The 27,148-nt window shown below is 44.7% G+C and overlaps 4 protein-coding genes across 7 annotated transcripts; all 4 read left to right on the top strand.

The window, feature by feature from the left end:
• The first annotated feature begins 2,879 nt into the window (after nt 1–2,879).
• On the top strand, nt 2,880–7,640 carry hao2 (hydroxyacid oxidase 2 (long chain)). Of its 4 annotated transcripts, none has more exons than XM_084179383.1 (8): nt 2,880–2,961; nt 3,585–3,755; nt 3,894–4,045; nt 4,167–4,450; nt 5,086–5,304; nt 5,772–5,930; nt 6,019–6,088; nt 6,464–7,640. In XM_084179383.1, exons 2-8 carry the CDS (start codon nt 3,625–3,627, stop codon nt 6,517–6,519), a joined length of 1,071 nt encoding a protein of 356 aa, XP_084035509.1. In that variant the 5' UTR covers nt 2,880–2,961; nt 3,585–3,624; the 3' UTR covers nt 6,520–7,640. The 4 variants fall into 4 exon arrangements, with proteins under 4 accessions (XP_084035509.1, XP_084035510.1, XP_084035508.1 ...); XM_084179384.1 differs by having other exon boundaries at nt 2,898–2,961; nt 3,603–3,755; XM_084179382.1 differs by having other exon boundaries at nt 2,900–2,961; nt 3,603–3,755; nt 4,167–4,456.
• Nucleotides 7,641–8,204: 564 nt separating this feature from the next.
• LOC311143539 (kelch-like protein 9) lies at nt 8,205–16,349 on the top strand. Its single transcript, XM_084179375.1, has 9 exons — nt 8,205–8,362; nt 8,982–9,035; nt 9,436–9,769; nt 10,358–10,490; nt 10,903–11,099; nt 11,257–12,079; nt 12,206–12,319; nt 14,374–14,582; nt 14,837–16,349. The coding sequence occupies exons 1-9, from the start codon at nt 8,307–8,309 to the stop codon at nt 15,122–15,124; spliced, it is 2,208 nt and encodes a 735-aa protein (XP_084035501.1). The 5' UTR covers nt 8,205–8,306; the 3' UTR covers nt 15,125–16,349.
• An 836-nt stretch (nt 16,350–17,185) lies between these two features.
• Nucleotides 17,186–18,831, top strand: hsd3b1 (hydroxy-delta-5-steroid dehydrogenase, 3 beta- and steroid delta-isomerase 1). The gene is made up of 3 exons (XM_084179378.1): nt 17,186–17,561; nt 17,678–17,842; nt 17,979–18,831. Exons 1-3 carry the CDS (start codon nt 17,411–17,413, stop codon nt 18,785–18,787), a joined length of 1,125 nt encoding a protein of 374 aa, XP_084035504.1. The 5' UTR covers nt 17,186–17,410; the 3' UTR covers nt 18,788–18,831.
• Nucleotides 18,832–19,392: 561 nt separating this feature from the next.
• pla1a (phospholipase A1 member A) lies at nt 19,393–26,562 on the top strand. Its single transcript, XM_084179377.1, has 11 exons — nt 19,393–19,798; nt 21,910–22,123; nt 22,246–22,423; nt 22,517–22,625; nt 23,075–23,176; nt 23,359–23,451; nt 23,678–23,833; nt 24,280–24,369; nt 24,587–24,695; nt 24,829–24,984; nt 25,116–26,562. The coding sequence occupies exons 1-11, from the start codon at nt 19,729–19,731 to the stop codon at nt 25,204–25,206; spliced, it is 1,368 nt and encodes a 455-aa protein (XP_084035503.1). The 5' UTR covers nt 19,393–19,728; the 3' UTR covers nt 25,207–26,562.
• Nucleotides 26,563–27,148: the final 586 nt, after the last annotated feature.

Here is a 27,148-nt window from a genome sequence, read left to right as displayed (position 1 = left end):
CCACTGGCTTGGTGCGGGGAGCAGGAACAGGCCGGTAGTGCGCGTCGTCTCAACAGGCCGGCTCAACATAACAGAGTCCCAGAGCCAGGGCGTGACACTCATTCAGCAATACACGGCTATAATACTAAAGATATTCTAAATAAGATTTCCCTATACGCAGATGATATTCTCCTCTATGTAACAGAACCCCAAACTAGTATTCCAGCTATTCTTGAGGTGATTAATTTGTTTGGTACCTTCTCGGGATACAGAATAAATTGGAACAAGAGTGAATTAATGCCCATACGGTTGCAAAACACCTCCTGGCTAGAACATCTTCCAGTTAAGTTATCTTCAGAAAAATGTATCTACCTTGGAATTGTAGTTACCAAACAATACTCCTTACTATTTAAAGAGAATTTCCCCTCTCTGATGCAAAATCTCAAGGCAAACATATCATTTTGGAGAACTCTCCCAATTTCTCTGCTCGGAAGAATGAATGCCATTAAAATGGTCTTCCTCCCACAACTGCTCTACCTATACCAGAACATCCCAGTATTCATACCTACATCCTTTCATAAACAACTGGACTCTATTGTTAATCCTTTCATCTGGAATTATAAAACACACAGGATAGGTAAAAAACACCTATGTAAATCCAAGATGGAAGGAGGATTGTCTCTCCCAAATTTTATATTTTACTACTGGGCCGCTAACCTCCGCGCTGTTATGTTTTTGCTGGATGACGCACCCCCGCCATCCAGCTGGCTTAGTATGGAGCGTGAGGAGTGTCACCCCTTCTCTATTGGTGCTGTGATTTTGTCACCTGTCAATCTGGAGATGTCACTTTACCGTAACAATCCTATTATACATAGCACAGTCCGAATCTGGAAGCAAATTAAAGTCCACTTTGAGCTTAGACCAATATCATTCATGCTCCCTGTTGCCAGGAATCCCTCCTTTGCCCCCTCTAACCTTGATAACACCTTTGAGCGATGGGGAGAGTTGGGGATAAGTACCATAGGGGATTTATATATAGGAGGGACCTTTGCTTCCTTTGAATTGCTGAGGGAAACTTATAACCTTCCCAGAAGTAACTTTTTCAGATACCTACAAATTAGAGACTATGTTAGAAAACACCTCCCAACATTTGGGAATGCTAAACCTTCCATGTTTGACGGATGCATAAAAATATGCCCCACCTCAGACAAACTGATATCTCGTCTATATGACGCTTTTCAATCTGTTAGCGCACCCTCTACTGATGCCATTAAGGCAAAATGGGAGGAAGAACTAGGGACTGACATTTCGGTGGCAGACTGGGAGGATAGCTTGGAGTATATCCACACCTGCTCCATTAACTCCAGACATCGTCTCATACAATTTAAGGTATTACACAGATTACACTATTCCAAAACTAAACTGCATAGGATATTTCCTGATACATCCCCTAGGTGTGATAAATGTCAGGCTGAGCAGGGTACACTACTCCACTGCTTTGCCCTATGCTCTAGCCTGTATGGTTATTGGTGTGGAATTGTTGGGGTCCTCTCTGAAGTTCTGGAGACTTCAATAGACCCAGACCCGCTTCTGAAAATCCTGGGAGTGTCCGATTCCCTAAACGGATTAACCAACTCCCAAAAACAACTAATCTCTTACGGTCTCATTTCGGCAAAAAAAGTAATCTTGTTGTTTTGGAAAAGGAGGGAAGCGCCCTCTACCAAAGTATGGCTCAGCGAATTGGCAAACACTGTACACTTAGAAAGAATTAGATATATTCTGAACAATAAATTATCAATATTTGATCAAATCTGGCAGCCTTTCCTCTCTTACTTGGACCAGTCGGCGCTGTGAATTTGTACTTTTTAACGCACTCTCAATTGTCATATTGTAATCTACCTTTGGGCAGCGTGTGCAGTCGGGAGGGGAATAGGGTGGAATAAGGGGGGGGGGGGGGGTATAAGTATAAGTGGGGGGGGTTACATCTACCCTTTTTCTTTCTACCTGTCCCTGTTCTGTATGTCTTGTTTTGTAATATTTGTTTTGTGCCCAGAACTCTGGGTCTTGTTGTTCATATCTGTTCTCTTATGTTTAGATAAGAACTGTACACGTGTCATTCATACCTATACACCATTCTTGTGTGTGTTCAATAAAAAATATTTGAACGGATATTAAAGAAAATGTGAAGGGAGGCAGAGTGATTGAGGCCAAAAGGTTGATCAGTAGGAAAGAGGGTCAAAGAAGTGAAAGCTTATCAGTGCTGCTGAGGTTTGAGAAGGTTTTGTCTGGAAAAGTACAGATAGGATTCCTTAGTTTCAATGTCAGAGAATCTGTCCCATCCCCATTGCGGCGTTTTAAATGCCAAAGAATGGGACATGTAGCTGTTCAGTGTAAAGGAAAGAAAATATGTGCCAAGTGTGGAGGGGAACATGATTACGGTGAATGTGAGAGCAATGTGAAGGTTAAATGTTGTAATTGTAGGGGGGAACATAGTTTAGCATTTGGTGGATGCCAGGTGCAGAGAGAGGCTAGAGAGGCTCAGAGATAGAATCAGTCATGATGTAGCATATGCAGAGGCTGTAAAACAGATTGGTGGAATGAATGTGCTGTGTCAAAGGACACTTTGATAGTGAATAAGGTTGGTAAGGTTATCAACACGACTTGGGTTGTGGAAAGGAGAAATGCCATGTTGAAGGTTATAGAGGATACGGCAAAATAGTTATTGGGGGTAACAGATGTTACTGTCAAAATGGTAGAAGTTAGTAGGGATTTATTTGGTCTTTAAATGTTATTTTCTTAGTAATACAGAATTAGGCAGACCATGATTGATCGCACACTCCAGCACAATAGGTGGCGGCATGCACCTTAAACGTTTGTTTGCGGACTGCCATGATATCATAGAAGAAGAAAAAAAAGAAGAAGAAGAAGAAGAAGAAGAACTAGTGGCGGCAACTTCTTCTGGGCTGGGGGGGTTCTATAATAGTTAAGTTACTCAACTGAAGACAATGAGATTCATAGGCAACTGTAATTATTTTGTTTGAAAAGGAAAACGATTAATGTGACAGCACTGTTATGTTTTCTGGCATTTTAATCGATTTCTTTCTCTGTCGTGATAATTGTTTAGTATTGTACTAGTCCAGTAGGTATATTTACTAATATTTTTTTGTTGTTGGTGTTGACAAGTTGGCTAGTTTTGAATTGTGTCCTTAATTAACTTTGGGTTATTTGACGTAATCTCTGTGCGCACAAATCCAAGCCCAGCTGTATTTCCAATGCAGTGTGTAATGCAGTGTAGCCTACTTTTATTCACCATCCCAGCAGCGCAAAATACTTGCTGTTGAGACAAAATAATTTGGGTCTAAAGCTCCGAAAACCAGGTTCTAGTGATACCACTCAATTTTCCAGAAGCTGTTTGCAGTTATTGTATGCATTTCAATTGCACAATTTACAACTCCATTCAGCTCACAACAAAGAACCGTGTTTTCACTGTGTTAAATCTCCATCAATGCCATAACTATTTCTCCAGTTCAGCTTTTAATACAGGCTTACCTGATAGTGTAATTGACATATTGATAACATTGCTTTACATCTGCTGTCCCTGACAGTGATCATATATCCCACAGAGAGGGGAGCCGCTGTGCTGAGATGGCTATGGTATGTCTCACAGACTTTGAGGAGTATGCCAAGGAGCACCTCTCCAAGGCCACCTGGGATTACTACGCAGCCGGAGCAGACGAGTGCTGCACGAGGGACGACAATCTGCTGGCCTACAAAAGGTAGGTACCTCTCCCCGTCCTGTAAACTACAGGACACACAATTCAATATCACAAAAATCAACAACACACCTCAAACTGTAGTGCTAGGAAAATCCAGTAACAATGTGACTCAAAATAATCAATTTGTCTCTGTCCCAGGATCCGTCTGCGACCACGGATTCTACGGGACGTGTCGGTGAGTGACACCAGGACCACGGTGCAGGGCACAGAGATCAGCTTTCCTGTGGGCATCGCCCCCACTGCCTTCCACTGCCTGGCCTGGCATGAGGGCGAAATAGCCACTGCCAGGGGTGAGCACTAGGAGGGGGTTAACAGCTGTAGACGTTGAGCTCTGCAGGTCAATAGCTTTGTTGTCACCGAGTATCCTAGGGGTGGTCAACTCAAAATCTCTCTCTCTCTCTCTCTCCTCAGGTACGGAGGCAGTGAACACCTGTTACATCACCAGTACCTACTCCACCTGCTCTGTGGAGGAGATTGTGGCTGCAGCGCCTAACGGCTACCGCTGGTTCCAGCTCTATTTGTACCGGGACAGGAAGCTGTCTGAGTCGATCGTTCACCGTGTGGAGGCCCTGGGCTACAAGGCCTTGGTCCTCACCGTCGACGTGCCTTACACTGGGAAGCGCCGCAACGATATACGCAACCAGTTCAAGCTCCCGCCTCACCTCAAGGTCAAGAACTTTGACGGGGTCATCCAGGTAATGGTAAAATAAACATATATTTATTTATTTATTTTCTAGATTAAATATTTTTAACAGTAATGATTTAACCGTAAAATCATATTGGGACCGTTTATTGGACAAAGATTAATCATAATTTTGGACTAAGAAGCACTTTCAATGAAGAATCTCTATTGAACATGCTTTTTAGTCCAGGACTAGGCTTAATCTATGTCCGGGAAACCGGCCCATAGTGCGCATCGTAGAGAGAAAGTAGCTGCTATTGAATTATTTAAGAAATCCAACGAATGCATTTCCCCTGAGGCGTCCTTCTGTGTGTATATGTTACTGTACTGTATATGTTACTGTACTGTATATGTTACTGTACTGTATATGTTACTGTACTGTATATGTTTGTGTACTGTATATGTTTGTGTACTGTATATGTTACTGTACTGTATATGTTACTGTACTGTATATGTTACTGTACTGTATATGGTACTGTATATGTTACTGTACTGTATATGTTTGTGTACTGTATATGTTTGTGTACTGTATATGTTACTGTACTGTATATGTTACTGTACTGTATATGTTACTGTACTGTATATGTTTGTGTACTGTATTTTATGTCTGTCTTGTCTGGGTGGGTGTCCCTCTGACACCACCTGTAGGAGGCTGCGAGTTCTGAGGAGTATGGGATCCCTGCCAACACCCTGGACCCCTCCATCAGCTGGAAGGACGTGTACTGGCTGCAGTCTCTCACTCGCCTGCCCATCATCATCAAGGGCATCCTGACCAAGGAGGACGCTGAGCTGGCTGTGGAGCACGGCGTCCAGGGCATCATCGTGTCCAACCACGGAGGACGCCAGCTGGACGGAGGGCCCGCCACGGTAAGAACGGGGACAAAGTACACCACCTCATACTCATGTTCTCTCTATTTCACTCTACAATCATCAAGCCAAACAATATTTAGTTAATGAAATGTTGATATTAAAGGACAGTTAATTTGAGGACTCCTACTGTACAACAATAGAGGTTGAGCTCTAGGGGAAGATCTCAATTGCATACTCCTCGCATCCTCTCCCCTTGTCTCCTTCTCAAAACCCATTGGATGAAATGCCAGAGGTCCCTCCTCTCTGACCTTCTCCTCCAATGGGTTTTGAGAATGAGGCTAGGAGACTAGGAGAGAGGACACGAGGAGTATGCAATTGAGATCTTCCCCTAGAGCTCAACCTCCATTGTTGTACAGTAGGAATCCTCAAATTAACTGTCCTTTATGTCATGGCTAAGTAGGCTTCTCGTTCCTCAATTCTGCTCTCTTCTCTACCTCCCTCTGCTCTCTCTATCTACCACACAGATAGATGCCCTGTCTGAGATCGTGGATACGGTGCAGGGGCGTATCGAGGTGTATCTGGACGGGGGGATTCGCACCGGTAGTGACGTGCTGAAGGCCGTGGCTCTGGGAGCCAAGTGTGTGTTCATCGGGAGGCCAGCCGTGTGGGGCCTTGCCTATAAAGTAACTATTAACGTTGTGTGTCATCGACCTATTAATTTAAGATACTGAGAGTAACAAACTGTCTTGCTGCCTGTGTTTGTTCCCTCAGGGTGAGGAGGGGGTGAGGGAGGTACTACAGATCCTCAATGATGAGTTCCGTCTGTCAATGGCTCTGTCTGGTGAGTAAGGAACAAAAGTTCTTACATACAAATGATGGATCTTAATTTGAGCCAGTTTGCTACAGCAGGAAAAGAATCCTGCAGCAATAGGAAATGTGAATCATTATGTGGATTATAGGGGTTGATCCATTTTTCATTAGAGGAAATCAAGTCTGAAATTTCGAAGTGGAAATTACAAACTTTAGAAGCCTTTTTAAACCTCAAATACACTACAAGTTTGTATTTCCTGCTGTGCAGGAAAATTCTTAGCAACAAATTAAGATTCTACATCTGTAATCATATTTTCTCCAGTCTGAGATTAAAAACCCTTAGCTATCATTGCATCAACCTCATAACAATGCAACACTAATGTTTTGTTGGTCTTTCCTATCTCAGGGTGCAGGAACGTGGCTGAGATCAACAGGAACCTCATCCAGTTCTCCAAACTGTGACTTGACAGCAGGGATCGCCAGAACCATCCAGACGACTATGACGACGCAGCAAAACGGAGCTATCTACTCAATCAGTATAACTTCTAACTAAACCGGAATTTGGGACAACAAAATGAAACCTCTCGTATGAATCATAATGAACTGAAACTGAAACTGAAATCAATATAATAAATCCTCAACTTTAATAGTTTAATCCAATTTGCCTGCCCAATAACTGGACATTTCAATACAAGCAGCTTATATATGATATAACCAGCAAAATATGGTCATCATTCAGCTGAGATATGTTGACATGATATAGATCATGTCATTTAACCTATTCCTAACTCTCAATGGCTGCAAGCCCAGTGTTAACCCATCTATGAGTGAGAGAGGCCTGATTTTGTGTCTCTGATGTGGTGACTAAAGTTAAGTGAATTGTGAAGGTGGATTTGCTTTTAGATCAGGGTCTAACAGAGATCCCTCATTCAAAGCAGATGTGAGGGTGAAATGATTGATCCCTTCTGGTTTGATTGTAATAACTGTTCTGGCTGGTGAGGTGGAATAAGGTTGTGAATGCAGCAGTGAAAGGAGTGGGGTTGATTGGTTAATAGAGTAATGTAACATGGCCGTTTGGCATTCCAGTTCTTAATCCTCTGAGAACAACAGTGTGATTTGATTCAGAACCCTGGAGACACAATGACATGAGAACTCATAGAAGTAAGAATGAATAGAACGGACTTGGAAGTGCTAACCCTGGCAATTGACTGGTAAACTCATAGGTACACTCGCAATGGCTGCCTGGTATTATGATGCAATAATTTCCATGGTATTTTGGAATGTTTTATCAACTGATGCTGGATTGACATGGTAATGTAGAATGTTCATTAAAATGATGCTAACTGATGTGGCTCATGCAAAGGAATGTATTTTTGTCAATTGAGTTGACTCAACAAATCACAGCACAGATTGAAGGGTACACTTTCTGATTTAACTTCCTGGCATGGGTGCACTCAAAATGGCTGCCAGTCCACCCATTATGCCATCATTGACTTGAATGGAGACACCCTTTCTATTCATACTTATTTATATGTGAGCACTACTGTAAAACCACATTGAAAGTAAAATATCATATTTTAGAAGACTTTCTGCCTCATGTCTTTTCATTTAGTTTGATTTGATACTACATTTTATGGTCTTTGTTATTTGTTTCACCTTACAATTTAACTCACATTTCTTTAGATATGAATTCTTTGAAACATGAAATTATAATAAAAATTTAAATAAAAAATAAACTTAAGACACTGAAGTGCCACATTTGGTACTAAAGAAGTACAGTACAGGAGTCTCTGGAGACTGAAAATATGAGCAACAAGACATTGTATACATCTGTCAAAGATGGTGGATAAATGAAGATGTGCCACCCAGGCCAATTTGGTCTGCATAAGGGGGTGGCTCTCCCATAGGCACCAATGCATTAGCAGCTGGGTCTGGTCTGCTTTGTTCATTGTCTGTATTTGAACCAGAAAAAAATAGCGTGTGGGATGTCTCGCTTCCTCTTCCATCTTCACATCTGTCTTTACAACACCTAATGTGTCAAAATATGGGTGGGGAGGGTTAAGACGAAATGAGCGAGAAAGAGAACTGACACAGGAAGTGGCTGAGCTCTTGGTTAACTGTGAGAAACTGACTATGCTGCTGTTTACCACGCTCTACATAACGGTTCCACTCTGCATCCTGCTGCTGCAGGAAGACATTTAGTGATCTGTAAAGCATTAAACAGATTGCTGTATATTGGTTATGTGTGTATGCCAGAAGAAGGCCGTCCAGTTAGGGAGAACCTGTTGAAAATAATAGCTTCAAGGTAGGTTCCTTCCTTTCCTCTCATGTATGTTAATGCAGGTGTAAAGTGTGTACACTTGATATAGAGCACAAAATCTTACACAGAAACTGCCATGATCCAAAAATAGAGTATATGCATGAATATGTAGTGAGGCGTAAGTTCAGAGTTCAGAGGCTACTTAGATGTAATAAATACTATTTTAATCCACTTGAAACATCAACAAATGTATTAAAGTATTGAAGCAACACCATAGCAACATACTGCAACATAATCAAGTTGAGGACAACAACATTAAAATGTTGTGTGAAGTTACAGGAATGTCTTAACATTTACAGCGTACACGTACACACTAACACACAGACAGTATGGTAACGAAATGATCAGGAAAGCCCCACATTGCAAAAATGCACCTCTAGCCCTGGGCCTGTTCTGATGAAGTGAGTCATACTATACAGCATTGAGTACCAGACAACTTATGTATGAAACAAAGGCATACTCAACTGTTTAATTTCCCAAATTGTAGCTTGTTCAGAGTGAAGAGGCTCTGAAAGAGAGAACAGCAAATTATATTGTACTGACAGACTAGACATCTCATTAATCCTGCCCTGTTTTAGTTTTGTCTTGTGTCTCTGTTTCTAAGGAACCTTTCACAGAGGGGCAGCAGGAAATCCAGCAAGTCACCAACTGAGATGGGGTAGGCTGATCGGAATATCTGTCATTTTTAGGTTTAAGAATTTGTGGACATTTTTTGACATTTTTATCATTGGAATATGATACAAAACGAGGCAACATGTGCTTTAGGACCATGCGGACGCCTCCGAGTGGTCGGGTAGGCTGTTTGGAGTGTTTATCCGACTGGATAATAATTATTATCATGTTTGTATATTAATCAATGTGAGAATACAAAACACCAGCCACTGTAAACCTTAATGTAAATGGACAAAAAGCCGACATATGCACTTTTCAGCACTGAAGTTAAGAGTTTGTGTGAAAAACAATGTCATAGAAAGGTTCATGTGATAAAGGGTGGAGTTAACTTATACTGTAGCTGAGGATGATACAGCAGCTCTCAGACCCCTGTCGTTGTGTTCCAGGGGCAGTGGAGAGGAGAAGGAGAGTGTGCAGGGGAGGTTTCACAGGAGGCTGTCTCGTCTGGGGAGCCGAGGCTCTCTTAGAGAGCCACCCAGACCTCCACCCCAACCTGTCCAACCCCCAGCCACATCTCCGCCCCCAGCCCCGGCCCCAGCCCCGGCCCCAGTTGACAGACCCACTCTCCCAGCAGCGAAACCTCCAACTCCTCCAGCCCCAGCCCCTAAACCCTTGGAGCTTCCCCCGAAACCCCCTGAGATCAGCCTGAAGCCAAGCCTCCCTCCAAGGCCTCTAACCAGGCGGTTCAGCAGCAATGAGCACGGCACCACAGTCCTACAGGTACAACCCAACCAGCCCTCATACACCTCATACACCAGCCAGAGATATTAAAGGTATATTATGGTTATCCCACATAAAACATACTACAGTTTACTATAGAATACTATAGTACTTACAATAGAATTCAATAGTATCCTGTAGTAAACTGTAGTATACTGTAGAATACTATACTACACACTGTCGTATCTCTCGATCGTGTAGTGCTTACTATAGAATTGTGTAGTATACTGTAGAATACTATACTACACACTGTATTGATATGCAAATGTTTAATATGCATATACCCCACCCATTCCCCTCCCCCATATCCATATCCCCTCCCCCATATTACAACAAATACACTACAGTAAATACTACAGTATACTACAGTCATGTCCGCAAAAACACTGCAGTAAATACTACGTTTAAAAATATTACAGTATACTATAGTATTTTTTCATGTGGGATTATTTAGCTGTGAGGGTTGTCAAGATGTATAAGAATCCTAGGACGATTATTTCAGTAATCTATCTGAATGGTTGCTAACACCATTAAACATGGAGCGGATCTAGACCATTGATGGAAGATGAATGTTGTTCTTCCTTCCAGGGTTTTGAGTTGTTCCGTGGTGATGAGACTCTGTGTGATGTCATCCTGGTGCCTGGGGACAGCAGTGACACCTTCCCCGTGCACAGAGTCATTATGGCCTCTGCCAGCGACTACTTCAAAGCCATGTTCACTGGTTAGTGTGTGATAAATAACATTCAAATATGTCAATATATTTTAATATGTCAAATTATTTCACTGGTGATTGTTTTACAATGTGTGATTGAGAGGATTTGTCGAGGGCCTATGCTCCCAAAGGATCAATGGGCCTAAGTAAGTAAGATTGTTTCACAGATTAGTCTTTCAGGGCTGAACCTATGAAAAGGCTCTCTCTTACTGTACTTGCACTCATCATTTCCACTCAGACCAACCAGCATAAAGGGGAAATGTGGTAAGGAACCAATTCCAGACAAGGACACCGCCATCTTGACTTAAAACTTCCTATTTTTACATCTCACTATGTTAAAATATACTTGCACTCGTACACCATTAACTGTAACAGCATTAACCCTCTATATCTCTCCCTTTTCCTCTCTCCCTCTCACTAGGGGGTATGAGAGAACAGGAGATGAGGGAGATTAAGCTCCATGGGGTGAGTAAAACGGGTCTGAAGAACATCATAGAGTTCATCTACACGTCCCGGCTGAGTCTGAGCATGGCCAACCTGCAGGACACTCTGGAGGCTGCCAACTTCCTACAGGTCCTCCCTGTCCTTGGCTTCTGCAACGAGCTGCTCAGCACTGAGGTTAGTGGATCAGGTTACTTACTGGTACTGAAACAATGGGCAGGTGGATGGGTGGGATGGGTGGATTGAAGAGACAGTGGAAAGTTTAGCCAATGTAAAGACAGGAGACCCTTCACAAGTTCATCCAGTCCTGTCTGTTTACCTGTTTGTGTGGCAGATCACCATTGATAACTGTGTGGAGGTGGAGCGCATCGCCGGGGACCTGCTCCTGGAGGACGTACAGGCCCACATTGGGAAGTTTGTGTGTCAGAACCTGTCAGCGCTGCTACAGTCTGGCCGCTACCTGCAACTCTCTGAGCCCAGCCTGGCCAATGCCCTGGCCAGCGACAGCCTCAAGGGCTTCTCTGAGATGGAGCTGTACCGCATCGCCCGCTCCTGGCTGGACCACGACCCCCCCACCCGCCGCTCCGCCGCCTACTCCCTGATGCGCCATGTCCGCTTCCCCCTCATGACCCCCACGGAGCTGCTCGAGATCTCCCAGGAGGATGAGGGGCGCGACGACGGCGGAGCGGCCATGATGCGCTCGGACACGGCCTGCGTCAACCTCCTGCTAGAGGCCAGCAACTACCAGATGATGCCCTTCCTCCAGCCTTCCTTACAGACAGAGCGCACGCGAATCCGGTCGGACGCCACACACCTGCTGGCACTGGGTGGGGTGATGAGGCAGCAGCTGGTGGTGAGCAGGGAGCTGAGGCTGTATGACGAGGAGATCGGCCATTGGAGGGCGCTGAAGCCTATGGAGGTTCCTCGCTACCAGCACGGTGTGGCCCTGCTCGGGGGCTTTCTCTACATCGTAGGTGGCCAGAGCACCTACGACACCAAGGGCAAGACGGCGGTGGACAGCGCCTACCTCTACGACCCGCGCTTCGACCGGTGGCTGCAGGTGGCCTCGCTCAACGAGAAGAGAACCTTCTTCCACCTGAGCACCCTGAAGGGGAAGCTGTATGCTGTTGGGGGCCGGAACGCCTCAGGAGAGATCGGTGAGTCACTAGTGTACTGGATAGGTTTTTACTGCAATCTGTTACACAGAAATATCAATAAATTGCAAGTGATTATGATCTTTAAGGTGCATGTCGAGTGAATCTACGTTTGTTTTACTCTTTCAGACACCGTGGAGTGCTACAACCTCAGAAAGAACGAGTGGACGTTCGTGTCGCCCATGAACGACCCCCACTACGGGCATGCTGGGACAGTCCATGGTAACCTGATGTATGTCTCAGGTGAGTTTCTCAGACCACTGATAGTTAGAATACAAACTTACCAAACAGTTAAAACCTACAATGTAGAAGACCTGAATTGACTGTGATTGTTGTCCTGATAAAATCAGCTCAGTCAGACTGGAGAGGTTTTGAGTTAATGAATTCAGACAAACAAAGGCTGTGTTGTTGACGTGTTTTAATCCACTCTTGCCGCTTAACAGCTTTGATGGTCTTTAACATAACATAGTAGTTCTGGAAGGTTCTCATTCATCTTGGTCGATTTCTATGTCGATCTCCTAGCAACCCTGAGGGCCAGGAAACACAAAGACCTTTGGTTGAAATAGGTCAGAGAGTATACTTATTTTCCGACGAGGTTAACCACAATTGTGTCAATTTCATGCTCACAGACAGCCAGAAAACAGCTTATTCTGAACACATGCTTTGAAAGTGCATGCAGAAAATGTATCATTTTTTATCTGCATTAATTTCAACAGTGGCTTAGTAGTTTGAGCCCAAGGGTGAGTGGCAGTGGCATGACAAAAAGCAGGTGGATTCCATTGGAGGTGTGGGGAACATGTAGAGGAGGGTGTAATGTGCAGAGGAGGCTGGTGGGAGGACCTTTTGGAGTACAGGCTCATTGGAATGGCTGGAATGGAATAAATGAAATATAGTCAAACATGTGGATTCCGCTCCAGCCATTACCACGAGCCCGTCCTCCCCAAATAAGGTGCCACCAACCTCCTGTGGGCTGAATGGCAACAAAAAATCACTAAGGATCATGGCCCTAACTAGCAAAGGATCATGGTCGATGTAGTCATTTTCATCCTGCCTGAGAGAGTCAACCGGGAGTCTCCTCGTAGCCTGCCGGCCCGTGATTGGTCTGTGTCAGCATGTGGCCCTGTGTGACGACAAATGTAGCAGTCAGAATGGATCACTATTTAATTAAATATCTCAATTTCTAGCGAACTTTAAAATAATTCACAGTGGGGATCGAACTTGATCATAATAAACACATTTTAGAGCCCAAAACGGCGTCTACATTTTTTGGGTTTGGCCGTTCTGGCAATCGAAATTTACATAGGCTTTCTAGGGCAGACCAGGGCTTTGGCACTGCTACGTTGCTACACAGTAGCCGACCAGCAGAGCTCGTGACTTCACGCTCCAGACCGGACACTGGGAGCCTGGGTAATGGCCACAGCTCTCTGCAGCTCACAGCAGCAGACCACATCCTTCCTGTTCAGACCCAAACATTTATGATTTTCACATTACTGCTCCTATCCCACTCTACACTGGTGGTTGACAGTATGGGTAGGAAAGCACCTGACCACCGGCTCACAGTTCAGTCCCCTACACCGTCATTCTTTCCTTCTCAACGTCCATCCTTCACATTTACAACCAAAGTTACATTGCCTTCCCCTTGAACTCCATGGCTCTGTTCACGTCAGGGGAAGTGAGCAGGAGTCAACGACCTCGGTGGAACTCCACATGATTATGCATAGTATTGACGTCAGACGGAATCACCAAGGACACTGATCGCGTGAAACACAGTGTGTCTTCCTAATGTTGTGAGATTTTCTCTGTTGTTTACAGAACACTGGTGCTGTGAGATTAGAATAGCAGGGCCTGCTTAGAGAAAGTATGAGAAAAAAATGAACGGCTGCAGTATTGCCGTTAACATTGATGATTATGAGCACATGATAGATGGAATGTTAAGGCATAATTGTATGAATGTGTGTATTCTTATTTTACATTTATGCAGTTCTGTCCTTGAGCTGTTCTTGTCTATTACTGCTCTGTATTATGTCCTGTTTTATGTTTTGTGTGGACCCCAGGAAGAGTAGCTTCTGATTTAGCAGTAGCTAATGGGGATCCTAATAAAATACCAAATACAAACTCTCTCTGACTATGGTGTATTCCACATCAGATGAAAATGTTATGGATGGATTGATATGAAAATGTTTGTCTTATTAAAAACATTGTAGTTTGTAGTCATAAAACAGTATTTTAGTAAACATGTGGTCATGGTATCTACAGTATCTAATAATGAAACCAATGTCAATTCACTGATCCAACAGGCGGAATCACACGGGACACGTTCCAGAAGGAGCTGTTGTGTTATGACCCTGAGACTGACACATGGAGTCGCCGTGCCGACATGATGGAACTGCGTGGCCTACACTGCATGTGCACAGTGGGCGACCGGCTCTATGTGATGGGAGGGAACCACTTCCGGGGCAGCAGCGACTACGATGACGTACTGAACTGTGAATTCTACAGCCCGGAGGTGAAACATGGCAAAGGCCTTGGTTTTGGTCCCAACAATATAATAAGCAATTTTACCACTTTCCCGAAACCTTACTCTAATCCTAACTGTTAGTTAACTAAGTCCTGAGTTTGATGGTCACATGTCTTAAAGTTTTAGGAACTTTCTGGGTTGGGCAAAAATGACAACCAAACAAGGAACCAATGACACTTGGAGAAAAGCGGAATTCTGAGAGCCATTTAGAGCTCAGACCTGTGTTTTATATCTTCCCCCAGGTGGACCAGTGGACGGTGGTGGCGGCCATGCCACGGGGCCAGAGTGATGTAGGGGTGTCCGTGCTCCAGGGCCAGGTCTACGTGGTGGGGGGCTACTCCTGGAACAGCCGCTGCATGGTGGACATCGTGCAGCGCTACGACCCAGAGAAGGACGAGTGGGACCGGGTGTTCAACGTGCTGGAACCCCTGGGCGGCATCCGGGCCTGCACCATGACCGTGCATCTGCCTGAGGGTGCCGTGGACGACGGCCAGATGCAGGAGTGCCCGCTGGACACCACCAAGAACTGAAAGCTGAGATCAAGAACATATGGATTTAGCCTAAATGTGACCTTTTTGTGGGAGAAGTGGAACGTTTGCAGTAGAATTTCTCGAATAGGTCCCACCAGGGGTTGAAACTGGTTCAGGGAACAGAACAGAAAACCGGAAAATAACAAAACATTTCAAGGAACAGAAACGGAACCGGGAACGAAAGTGATCCATACTGTTCCGGAACAGAACCTTTATTTTAAAAGCATGGCAACCGGTTAATAACATTATTTTACGTTCCAGGCATTTTTTTCTAGTCCCACAAGAAAATTCAACAAAGTGCCTATGCAAAGCCGTCACTATGTCACTCAGAAACGCATTCCAGTGTCTGCCTGCAAGATTAAAATCTTTGCCTGTGCGTGTGAGTGTTTAGGCTATCTGCCCCTCCCCCCTCCGAAGCATAGGCTTCTGTACTGACGTTACAAGCGTGATTCAGAAGATAGGGAGAGAGATTTTTTTTTATTAGTTAGAGAAGAATGGATTAACTTGTTCAATGCTAGTTAAGGATACTATAGGCCTAGTTATCAAGTTTCATGTTGGATTTATTAACTACAAAAAGGTTTTTAATTCTGGTGCCACTCTGCGCACACAAGTTTGTTAGCTAGCTAGCTCAAATTTGTTAGCTAGCTAGTTCAAATGATATTCAAAATTTCCGTTGCATCTTGCGCTATAGGCTACATTTGTCTGTCCATCACGCATGTAAACAACTAGCTTGCCTGCTCTATCCGCACTGATTGGTGGAGTAATTTAATGAGCTAAATGTAAAAAACTGTTGATTTCACAGGTTAAAAAAGGAATAGAAAGGAACAATATAAACCAGTACTTTTTGGGGGGTTCAAACCAGTTCAGAACTTTCTTTTGCTGGTCAGAACAGTGGAATGTCACGGGGAAAAAATAGTGGTTCTGTTCAGAACTAAATGATTGGGAAATCATTTTGGTTCAAACCCCTGGGTCCCATTGCCTCCTTAGCTATGTGGTTGACTGACTGTATGTGTAGTTGACTGACTGTTAGTTTCTACTCCTTGAGTCTATTTTGTTGGAACTATTTTTGTATCTGAATGACTTCTGCTATGCTCTTTAATGTGCAACACTTCTCAAAAAGCTCCTTTTCATGGAGAATATTTTTTAAACTTTTGACATTGTATTTTCAAACTGTAAGTAATGGCTTAAATTATGTTTGATTGATTAAATAGTATTTTGTATTGTATTTGAACGACTAGTGTACTTTTATGAAAATAAATGAATCATCATACTTTTCAAAACAAACCGGACACCACACAATCTAACATTTCAGCCCACTAACTAGTCTAGAGGGGTTGATTGAGTTGAAGTGATGCGGGTGGAATTCAGCTGTAGCCTTGGCACAGTGACATCATCCTTCATCCTCCAGATAAGACAGCAGAGAGGGAGGCCCTGATACCAGACCAAGGTCTTCTTTAAACACGTCTGCTATCACAGGGAGATGGAGAGCTTATGAAACTGGAAACAATAAACTCAACAGACACCAAAACCATATTTTTAAAACCATCTCATAACACAGACATGTCCAGTGTGTAACTCTAGAATCTTGAGCTGTTCAAAATGCCACAAAACCACCTGCAATCATATACATTTGGCAGTTTATGAGAGGATGAAACCACTTCAACATATGCTACTCATGACTAAGCTGATCCTAATGCAGATCCCAGATTAGGTTTCAAATCTGGAATAAATGACACAGGCTGAATATATAGATGCTTTATAGAGCATGTAGAGAATCAGTGGCCAAGCCTGTCAAAATAAACCATCCAGAGACAGTAAATCTACAGTGTATTGACTCTACCCTGACCAGAGTCAGTTTATCACTGTGTCAACAGGAGACAAAAACAAATTGTTAGTCTTCTGGCAGACGTCGCCTTGACATTCAAGTCTTCGCAGACTGTTTTCCATGGCTGGTCTGGGACCAGTAGCCTTGGCGGCCGTCCTTGGCAGATACTGGGTAATAAAACGTCCCTGTCCTCCCTCCCTCTCTTGCGTCTGCCTGCCTCTAGACCTTGCCTCACTTCTCACCCCAGAGTGGCAGCGTTACCGTCACTTCTAGCACATTCCCTACGGCTAGAAAAAGGGAGTTTTCAGAGAGGGGTGTTAAGTTAGGAGTGTCTGCCATGCCCTCAGGATAGCAAGAGGAGTTTTAGGACAGGGGACAAAGTCCGGCGCATTGGTCATTCCCAGTGGCTAGGAAAGGGAGTTTTCTGAAAGGGGTTGTAGGTTCAGAGTTTGGAGTGGACCATGTCTCTGCAAGGCGATGTGTGTTTGGTGACAGGAGCCTGTGGGTTCCTGGGGGAGAGGCTGGTCCGGCTGCTAATGGAGGAAGAGAAGCTCACAGAGATCCGTATGCTGGACATACATGTCCGACCACAACACATACAGTGTCTGGAAGGTAAATACTATACCAGCTCTCCTTTCTTTCTCTCTCTCTCTACCAGGGTTAGTGTAAATATTGATATTTTACAACTTTTCTTTGGTTTGTTTCTTCTCTGATTGGTTTGTTGTCAGAGGTCAGAGGGGACACGCTGGTGAGTGTATTTGAGGGGGACATCAGGGATAGTGAGCTGCTGAGGAGAGCGTGCAAGGGTGCATCGCTGGTCTTCCACACCGCGTCCCTCATAGACGTCACCGGGAAGGTGGACTACGGTGAGCTTCACAGGGTCAACGTCAAAGGTATGATCAGATTTGTGTCGGGATTGGCAGCAGACCTGAGTGAAATACACATGTCCAATACTTTCAAATACTTGAGCTGCGCTTGATAACTGAATTGACCCTGCTGATGTACTCATTGATCTGATATCTTCCTCAGGAACCCAGCTCCTTCTGGAGACGTGCGTCCAGGAGAATGTGATGTCCTTTATCTACACCAGCAGCATCGAGGTGGCAGGCCCCAACGCCAACGGAGACCCCATCATCAACGGTGATGAGAATACCCCCTACACATGCTCCCTAAAGTTCCCCTACAGCAGGACCAAGAAGGAGGCAGAACGGGTCACCCTGCAAGCCCAGGGTGAGGTGCTCCAGAATGGGGGCCGGCTGGCCACCTGCGCCCTCCGACCCATGTACATCTATGGAGAGGGCTGCCGCTTCCTGCTGGGCCACATGGGAGACGGGATTCGTAACGGGGACATGTTGTACCGTACCTCCCGTCCGGAGGCCCAGGTGAACCCTGTATACGTGGGGAATGCGGCCCTGGCCCACCTCCAGGCCGCCCGCGCCCTGCGAGACCCCCAGCGGAGAGCCGCCATTGGAGGGAACTTCTACTACATCTCAGATGACACGCCTCCCGTCAGCTACTCTGACTTCAACCATGTTGTGTTGTCGCCGCTGGGCTTCAGCATCCAGGAGAAGCCTATCCTGCCCATCCCAGTCCTCTACCTCATCTGTTTCCTCATGGAGATGCTGCAGATGCTGCTCCGCCCCTTCAAGCGCTTCACCCCGCCCATAAACCGGCAGCTCCTTACCATGCTGAACACACCCTTCAGCTTCTCCTATCGGAGGGCTCAGAGGGACATGGGGTACACCCCGCGGTACAGCTGGGAGGAGGCACGCAAGCGGACCATGGATTGGGTGGCTTCCCAGTTACCCAAGGAGCGAGAGCGAATAAAGGCTAAATAATTGCCCCACGATCTGCTAATAACACTTAACATATAACTCACCATCCCCAGTCCAAGTGTATAATCCTCATTACTGTACTCTGTAAAAGTTTATATTAAAGTTGTGTGAAAACCAATCTCTGAACTTTTTCTTTCCCGGTCTGTTCACACTTATGAACACTCAGCCTGATCCATTTGATATCATGAGAAATGCATGGAGACTGACACTGTATTCTAAATCCCAGACACAATATGCCTACATGTCCTTGATCTAGTTCTCCAGAGAGGAGGATTCTTAAATAAAAGCTGAGCTACTACAGTCTGATTCCAGTTGCAGGTCCATCTCTATGGTCACATGGACAAGTATAAGGGTAGACTAGTGTGAATCCATTGCTGAATTCAACATATGACACGGTGAGAATGTCACCCCCAGACGCCCAGAGCTTAGTATTAAAACAAACAGGCATTGATCACCAGTGAGGTCATGGATCCACAGCCAGTGGCAACCCACCATATAGACTAAGCACTGGGTCCTGAACAACACACGGACAAACGACTGGAGCAGGAGGGGTATGTGGGTATGTTTTCATAAGACTAGTTTACTGTGCCAGCTGAGCTTTGCGAGAAAGCAGGGAAGGAAATTCCCCCAACCCCCCATCTCTGTTTCTGTGTACTATTTCAATGCCAGGCATTGTGAAATAACGTCTTATGTTCAGCTTTATTCTCTTAATTAGATTCCTGCCCTGTTTGTGGTCACTGTTGACCAGTAGAGGATTGAATGGTATTTCAAGAACCAAAGTGAACTACAGGACTATAACATAGTCATTGCATAGCTACAAGGACTGCTGAGAGGGAAAATAGGAGTTTCCAAAGCTAAGGATCTGAAGCACAGTTCACCAACACAGTTCACCAACCTAACTGGTAAAGCCAAGTTACCATTCTTGACACTCTTCTTTCAAGAGAATGGGCTGGAAACTAAAAACAGTGCAAACTATTCTCAGTATTCTAGCCTTCTACGTCACATCTGCAGTAGGTAAGTACAACTCATTTCTATTGCAGAAGCTTCTTCCTAATACAGTTCTATGAAATGAATATACTAACCTTGCTCTAAGAATATGTATTATAGTATATGCCATGTCACTGTAGATGTAAAGCATTCTTTAAAATCATGTTGTGAAATCATGTTTTTTTTTTTGTGCAAATGCTGCATCTGTCGTTGTTGTTGTTGTTCAAATCAAATCAAATTGTATTTGTCACATGTGCCGAATACAACAGGTGTAGACCTTACTGTGAAATGCTTACTTACAAGCCCTTAACCAACAATGCAGTTCAAGAAATAGTTAAGAAAATATTTACTAAATAAACTAAAGTAAAAAAGTGACTATGCATAGATAATAAACAACGAGTAGCAGCAGTGTAAAAACAGAGGAGGGGTGTCAATGTAAATAGTCCAGGTGGCCATTTGATTAATTGTTCAGCAGTCTTATGGCTTGGGGGAAGAAGCTGTTAAGGAGCCTTTTGGTCCTAGACTTGGCACTCCGGTACTGCTTGCCGTGCGGTAGCAGAGAGAACAGTCTATGACTTGGGTGACTGGAGTCTTTGACAATTTTTAGGGCCTTCCTCTGACACTGTCTAGTATATAGGTCCTGGATGTCAGGAAGCTTGGCCCCAGTGATGTACTGGGCCGTACGTACTACCCTATGTAGCGCCTTACGGTCAGATGCCGAGCAGTTGCCATACCAGGCGGTGATACAACCGGTCAGGATGCTCTCGATGGTGCAGCTGTATAACTTTTTGAGGATCTGGGGACCCATGTCAAATCTTTTCAGTCTCCTGAGGGGGAAAAGGTGTTGTCATGCCCTCTTCACAACTGTCTTGGTGTGTTTGGACAATGATAGTTCGCTGGTGATGTGGACACCAAGGAACTTGAAACTCTCGACCCGCTCCAATTCAGCCCTGTCGATGTTAATGGGGACCTGTTCGGCCCTCCTTTTCCTATAGTCCACGATCAGCTGCTTTGTCTTGCTCACATTGAGGGAGAGGTTGTTGTCCTGCCACCACACTGCCAGGTCTCTGACCTCCTCCCTATAGGCTGTCTCATCGTTGTCGGTAATCAGGCCTACTACTGTTGTGTCGTCAACAAACTTAATGATGGTGTTGGAGTCGTGCTTGGCCACGCAGTCGTGGGTGAACAGGGAGTACAAGAGGGGATTAAGCACGCAACCCTGAGGGGCCCCAGTGTTGAGGATCAGCGTGGCAGATGTGTTGTTGCCTACCCTTACCACCTGGCGGCCCGTCAGGAAGTCCAGGATCCAGTTGCAGAGGGAGGTGTTTAGTCCCAGGGTCCTTAGCTTAGTGATGAGCTTTGTGGGCACTATGGTGTTGAACGCTGAGCTGTAGTCAATTAACAGCATTCTCACATAGGTGTTCCTTTTGTCCAGGTGGGAAAGGGCAGTGTGGAGTGCGATTGAGATTGCATCATCTGTGGTTTCCCTTTGTAGTCCGTAATAGTTTTCAAGCCTGCCACATCCGATGAGCGTCAGAGCCGGTGTAGTAGGATTCAATCTTAGTCCTGTATTGACGCTTTACCTGTTTGATGGTTCATCTGAGGGCATAGCGGGACTTCTTATAAGCGTCCGGATTAGTGTCCTGCTCCTTGAAAGCGGCAGCTCTAGCCTTTAGCTCGGTGCGGATGTTGCCTGTAATCCATGGCTTCTGGTTGGGATATGTACGTAAGGTCACTGTGGGGACGACGTCATCGATGCACTCATTGATGAAGCCGGTGACTGAGGTGGTATACTCCTCAATGCCATTGGATGAATCCCGGAACAGTGCTAGCAAAACAGTCCTGTAGTGTAGCATCCGCGTCATCTGACCACTTCCGTATTGAGCGAGTCACTGGTACTTCCTGCTTTTTTTTTGTTGCTTATAAGTAGGAGTCAGGAGGATAGAATTATGGTCAGATTTGCCAAATGGAGGGCGAGAGAGAGCTTTGTATGCATCTCTGTGTGTGGAGTAAAGGTGGTCTAGAGTTGTTTTTCCTCTGGTTGCACATGTGACATGCTGGTAGAAATTAGGTAAAATGTGGTGGTGTTGGTGTTGTTCTCATGGTTCTTTATGGACATTTCTCCTCTGAACCTGCAGGGGAAGATGAGCAGCCCAGATCAGAATGTGCTGACTTCAACAACAAGACCTGGCTGGAGTACCATCAGCAGGGCAGCAAGCTACAGGTGCAGTACCTGCTCTTGACACGCAAGAATACAGACTGTGCCAGCCTCTTCAGTCAGGAATCCCTCAGCAACAACGCCTCCTACTTCAACTCCTCCCAACCCACCAAGATAATTGTCCATGGATACAGGTGAGGAGAAAGGGAGGGAGGGAGGTCAAAAACTTGGTATATTCATACTCTACATATAAAACGTATAAGCTATCTCTCTCTCTCTCCCTCCCTCCACCTCCCCTTTCCTCCCTCCCTCCCAGGGCTCTGGGCAGTAAGCCATCCTGGGTGAAGCAGCTTGCCCAGGCTCTGCTGCAGGTGCAGGATGCCAACGTGGTGGTGGTGGACTGGGTGTATGGGGCCTCATACGCCTACAACCTGGTGGTGGAGAACTACAAGGAGGTGGCCGTCCAGATCTCTGTCCTCATCAACCAGCTCCAGGTCAGGGCCTCCTCATTTGTTTACGTCTACATACTGACAGCAAATTAAGTTAAAAGTAATGAAAATAACGGAGATCTGATGTCTGTCCCACAGAACCATGGATGCAAACTGGAGTCATTTCACTTCATTGGGGTTAGTCTTGGGGCACATGTGTCTGGATTCGTGGGGACCCTGTTCAAGGGCGAGATAGGGAGAATCACAGGTGAGCGCCATCTATTTGGCTGACTGACCCATTAACAGTTCCACAGGGCCCCTACTGTCTGCAGAACAAGGCTCTACAGGGCCAGACAGTCACTCACAGACCCTCTCATCTCTGCCAACCTGACTGAATTAGACTTTCAAAGAAAGAGACAGCTCCGGAAAACAACAACAGCAGACATTGAAAGGTGGCACTCTGAATTTGTGAAAGAGGGAGACGTTACCCTTCTGAGGTCACACAACGACACAATAATACATACAATTGTCTGTCTGCACATTATCTCTGGTGTTTTTGTCAGAGTAGAGGCCTTCAGCGCTGTGATGTGAAGTAGTCTGAATGCTTTAGTACAGTAGTTCACAGGCTCTCTGTGTGTGTGTATTTATGTTTGTCATCACTGTTGCTGATGCAGTACTCTATCTATCCCCCACTGACCTCTGTATCTCCTGCTGTAGGTCTGGACCCGGCTGGACCCATGTTTAAAGGAGCCGACAAGTATGACCGTCTTGACCCCTCAGATGCACTGTTTGTCGAGGCCATCCACACTGATTCCGACTGTGAGAGAATAGGCTACACACAAATCACACAAATTATTGTTATTGCAAAGAGATTTCTGCTATCTTTCCATCTTTTCCTCTTAAACCTATTCAATTTCAAAAGTCTCACTGTTCATTGGAATGACAAAATGATGTGTCCTGGTATCAGCCTTTCCACATCGATTATCAACCTTTTATCTCAGATTTTGGCATCTCCATCCCTGTCGGCCATGCAGACTTCTTCCTAAATGGCGGGATGGACCAAGCAGGTTGCTCGCACTCCAGGTTTTTGTCAAGTAAGTGCGTGTTTGGCCGCCAAAATGTTTCATTGGCGAAGAGGCCTAACCTAAGTGTGTATTAATTTCAGTATCAGCTTCAGACATGTCGTTCAACTTAAACAACTGTTTATCATTCACTAACTAAGCAGTAAGCACTATGTTTACTAACCTATAGGCTATTTAGTGGTAAGCTTCTGGCTGCCTGAGAATCTTCGTTTGTGGTCAGTTCTTGTCTACTTTCCAGTATACGGCAGTGTGATCTGTAACCACATGAGGGCGCTCCACCTCTACATAAGCGCACTGAACGGGACCTGCCCACTGTCTGGCATCCCTTGTTCCAGCTATGAGGACTTCCTCAAGGGGCGCTGTTTAGGCTGCCCGGGAAGATGTCCACGAATAGGTGAGTGCATCATCAACATTATGCTATTTCCCCAGATATTATACAAACCTGCTGTCTGTGAGTACGTTGGTCGTGCAAATGTAAATATTATAAATAGCCACCTTTTACATGTAGCCTATAGTAGGCTATTTACAAACGTGTGAAATGTGTTTAAATATGATATTTTTGTCATATTCAAACTTCCCAGCACACTTTCCATTTTCACTTTAGTCAGGTTTCACTTAATGAGAGACAGTGCAACTGTCTGACCTAGCTAGTGTCATGTCTGGTCTGGCGTCCACTTATCACTATGGTGCACTGGCGCAGCAGATACAGTGACAGACTGCAACAGATAAACCAGTAAATGTACTATGGAGGCCTTTCATCTGTCATAACTGTGATAGGAATTGTTACTTTACATCTTACTCTCTGTCTTTTTTATGTGCATGTGTCCTTGTGTGTTTCAGGGTTATTGGAGAACAGCGGAATAACAGTCTCTCCTCTTCCTCAACTAGAGAAGCTTTTCCTCCTGACAACCTCTGCACCTCCCTTCTGTGGTGAGTAGCCTACATTTATCTCTATGTAAAAACACAGACTGGCTGTCCCATCAGACGATTGTTGGATGCTCATTATGACACATCCCCACTACTTTGGCCCCTCAGTTGAATGGTTAAATACAGAAATATCTCATGTGATGATAATCAAGTTACATCCCGTCCCCTTCTCCCATCCTCCCCCTCCTCCTCTTTCCCACTCTGTTCCCTCTCTCCCCAGCCCATCACATCCTGGTGCAGCTGGAGGTGTCCCCCCTGGACAAGAGTGCTGAGGTGCAGGTGATCCTGAGAACTGAGGGACTTCCTCGAACAGAGCAGAAACTCAGGCTGTAGGTACAACCATTAACCCTTACTGTTAGAGACCAAAATGTATACACAGCATGATTCAAAGCTGTTCACGGTATGATACGTAAACATGGATTATATTCTCAGTAACAGGCATGCTGTGTGTGTGTATTTCAGAAAGTCAGACAGCACTGTGTATAAGAGGGTGATAGGCCACCCAGTGCCACTGTGTGAGATAGACTCCATCCAGCTGAAGAACACTGGAGCACGCTTCTACCGGCAGGGAGACATCCACTTTGTGTCTGTCTGCATATCAGAGTTCCCCTCTGTCGGGTATAAGTCCTTTCATCTATTTAACACACACATGCTCTCACACACGTACCTACACCACACACAGCAGCATGCAGTGTGTATGCATTCCTGTGCATGCATATGACACTGTTACTCTTTCGTTTCTCTTTCAGAGAAGTGGAGCCATTGTGTGTGAAGAAGATTGATGTAAGGCGAGGAGCTCCATGGAACCATGATTTTGTGCAGCTGTGTTGGAATTACTGAGAACCCTCATGTAGTAAACACACACAGAGCCTATGAACCAACATGTGTTTCTTTCTCTCTGGCAACCTCCCAATAGTCTGAAACAGCGTCCTCTCCTCGTCTCCTTTCCTTCATCATCAATGATGTGGAATGCTTTGATAGGTCTAAGCGGTAAGGAGGAAGCCTATCCTTATAGTTAACATTTGGCATGAAGGAAAGGAAATTAGGGGTTTTACTGGGACTAGCTCACACAGAAACACACACATGCAGCTAATAGCTCCCGTTGCAAACAGCTACACACAAACACAAACTTTGCCATGCTATAACCCTAGTCATGTTACTGACGAACCACCTACAGCCAAACAAATTCCAGGACAGTTCCAAACTACTTTTTTAAATGTCTTTAGTATTTTCTAACAGCATTAGTATTGCTGTACATAATCATTCCGATGCAGCTGAATGTTACTTTATTCAGAGCTTCTGTTGAAGCGAAACAATAAAAGGGTAACTCTGGAACGTGTGTATTTTGTCTGTTCTCAAGGGCTTACATCTGTGAGTTCTGAGAAGCAGGGGTGAGCAACATGTGAAACTGTGATAAGAACTGAGTTTGAGTGCCTCATGATGATAAACTTTGAGACAACATTATTTCTGACAAAGGATGGAGGAGAGAGTAGACAGAATAAAAAATGACAGGCAATGCATTTTCACCAAGAGCTTTATGGAGAAACATTGGCCCCATGAAAATACATTTATATCACAGTGTGTATATGTAGTCCCATTTTTTATTTCAACAACAAAAACAAAACGCTCCTGCTCTATGTTTATGACTAAATAAATGTACAATGTGTGAGACATCTCACATTCACATACACAAATGCCTGTTCAATTTGAAATCATGTTTTGGGAAATGTGAGTATGAAGATAAATCCCTTTCTAGCATGCTGTCTGTCAAACTTTATTCTCTCAGATTATGTCTGCACAAACAAACACGATTAACGTGCCCCTAGCTAGCCAACCCAACCCTGGCTGTTCAAAAATAAAAGACACATGATTGCTTTAATGTGGAATCATAATCCTATCTAACACAATATACCACATCAAAAGGCTTTCCATCCAGATGAATGGGAGACATGTGAGTGACATAATAAAAAGAGGTCTGTGACCTTTACTATTAAATGCAGTTTTAGAACATAATTCTGTTCAGTGTCCAGGGTTTCACTCTTTCCTATATTGTCACGCACATCAGAGGAAGAGAGGTAAGGTGAGAGAGTGGAATTTGGTGTTGGGTGGGTCTGATTCCACCCAGGGCAGTGATGATGGTTGTGTTCAAGGTTGTCTTTTTTGCAGTCGCACTGCTCATCTCAGGAGAACGCTATATAAGACAATGTGGTTCCTGAGATGTTAAACACTTTGCCAGGTGTTGTGACATCTGATAATCTTCATAGCCTGACTGTAATAAAGACTTTCTGGAATGTGTCCACTGTTTGTAATGCGGGTGAAACCATCACAGCTTATGGGTGTCCGTGGGGGCCAAAGGAGCTCTCCCTCTCTGGTATCGCATCGGTACAGTCCCAGCGTTTTCCTCTCCTGTGGAATCAACAGAGAACACCGGTCATTGACAACTGGTCGGTCTATCATGAACTGTCAAGAAACACAAGCAGAACTGTTACTACGGCAACCTACCTAATGGCAGGCAGTTCATATTAACCTTGTCCAAGTATAGAGAGTATTTCATCTTCCCTTAAATGCTATGTACATGCCTTACAGCTCAAATACAGTATAGTGTAGGGTTGCAAGATGATCTCACAACGAACGCTCACATTGGTCAAATTACATAGGCATAGTCCTCACATTCCTGACACCTGAACTGGTTAACAGTGAGGGATGTATTGACCTGTGATGTGACATTTACCTGGTTTCCATCCAACCATTTCATGCGAATTAATTACCTGACACATGAAAA

This window comes from Coregonus lavaretus (genome assembly GCF_964263955.1).
Source record: "Coregonus lavaretus genome assembly, chromosome: 16".
Lineage (NCBI taxonomy): Eukaryota > Metazoa > Chordata > Actinopteri > Salmoniformes > Salmonidae > Coregonus > Coregonus lavaretus.
Note: the sequence above shows the minus strand (reverse complement) of the source record. Positions and strands in the feature narration are given on the sequence as shown.

Excerpts from the sequence above, each read along its gene's own strand:
- hao2 (XM_084179382.1), top strand. The coding sequence starts at position 3,625 with ATGGCTATGGTATGTCTCACAGACTTTGAGGAGTATGCCAAGGAGCAC. Across the intron at positions 5,931-6,018 it reads TGTGGGGCCTTGCCTATAAA|GGTGAGGAGGGGGTGAGGGA; the intron begins GTAACTATTAAC and ends TTGTTCCCTCAG. Across the intron at positions 6,089-6,463 it reads TCTGTCAATGGCTCTGTCTG|GGTGCAGGAACGTGGCTGAG; the intron begins GTGAGTAAGGAA and ends TTCCTATCTCAG.
- hsd3b1 (XM_084179378.1), top strand. The coding sequence starts at position 17,411 with ATGTCTCTGCAAGGCGATGTGTGTTTGGTGACAGGAGCCTGTGGGTTC. Across the intron at positions 17,562-17,677 it reads ACACATACAGTGTCTGGAAG|AGGTCAGAGGGGACACGCTG; the intron begins GTAAATACTATA and ends GTTTGTTGTCAG. Across the intron at positions 17,843-17,978 it reads TCACAGGGTCAACGTCAAAG|GAACCCAGCTCCTTCTGGAG; the intron begins GTATGATCAGAT and ends TATCTTCCTCAG.
- LOC311143539 (XM_084179375.1), top strand. The coding sequence starts at position 8,307 with ATGCCAGAAGAAGGCCGTCCAGTTAGGGAGAACCTGTTGAAAATAATA. Across the intron at positions 11,100-11,256 it reads ACGAGCTGCTCAGCACTGAG|ATCACCATTGATAACTGTGT; the intron begins GTTAGTGGATCA and ends TTTGTGTGGCAG. Across the intron at positions 12,320-14,373 it reads TAACCTGATGTATGTCTCAG|GCGGAATCACACGGGACACG; the intron begins GTGAGTTTCTCA and ends CTGATCCAACAG.
- pla1a (XM_084179377.1), top strand. The coding sequence starts at position 19,729 with ATGGGCTGGAAACTAAAAACAGTGCAAACTATTCTCAGTATTCTAGCC. Across the intron at positions 22,424-22,516 it reads TCCTCATCAACCAGCTCCAG|AACCATGGATGCAAACTGGA; the intron begins GTCAGGGCCTCC and ends TCTGTCCCACAG. Across the intron at positions 23,452-23,677 it reads GCACTCCAGGTTTTTGTCAA|TATACGGCAGTGTGATCTGT; the intron begins GTAAGTGCGTGT and ends TCTACTTTCCAG.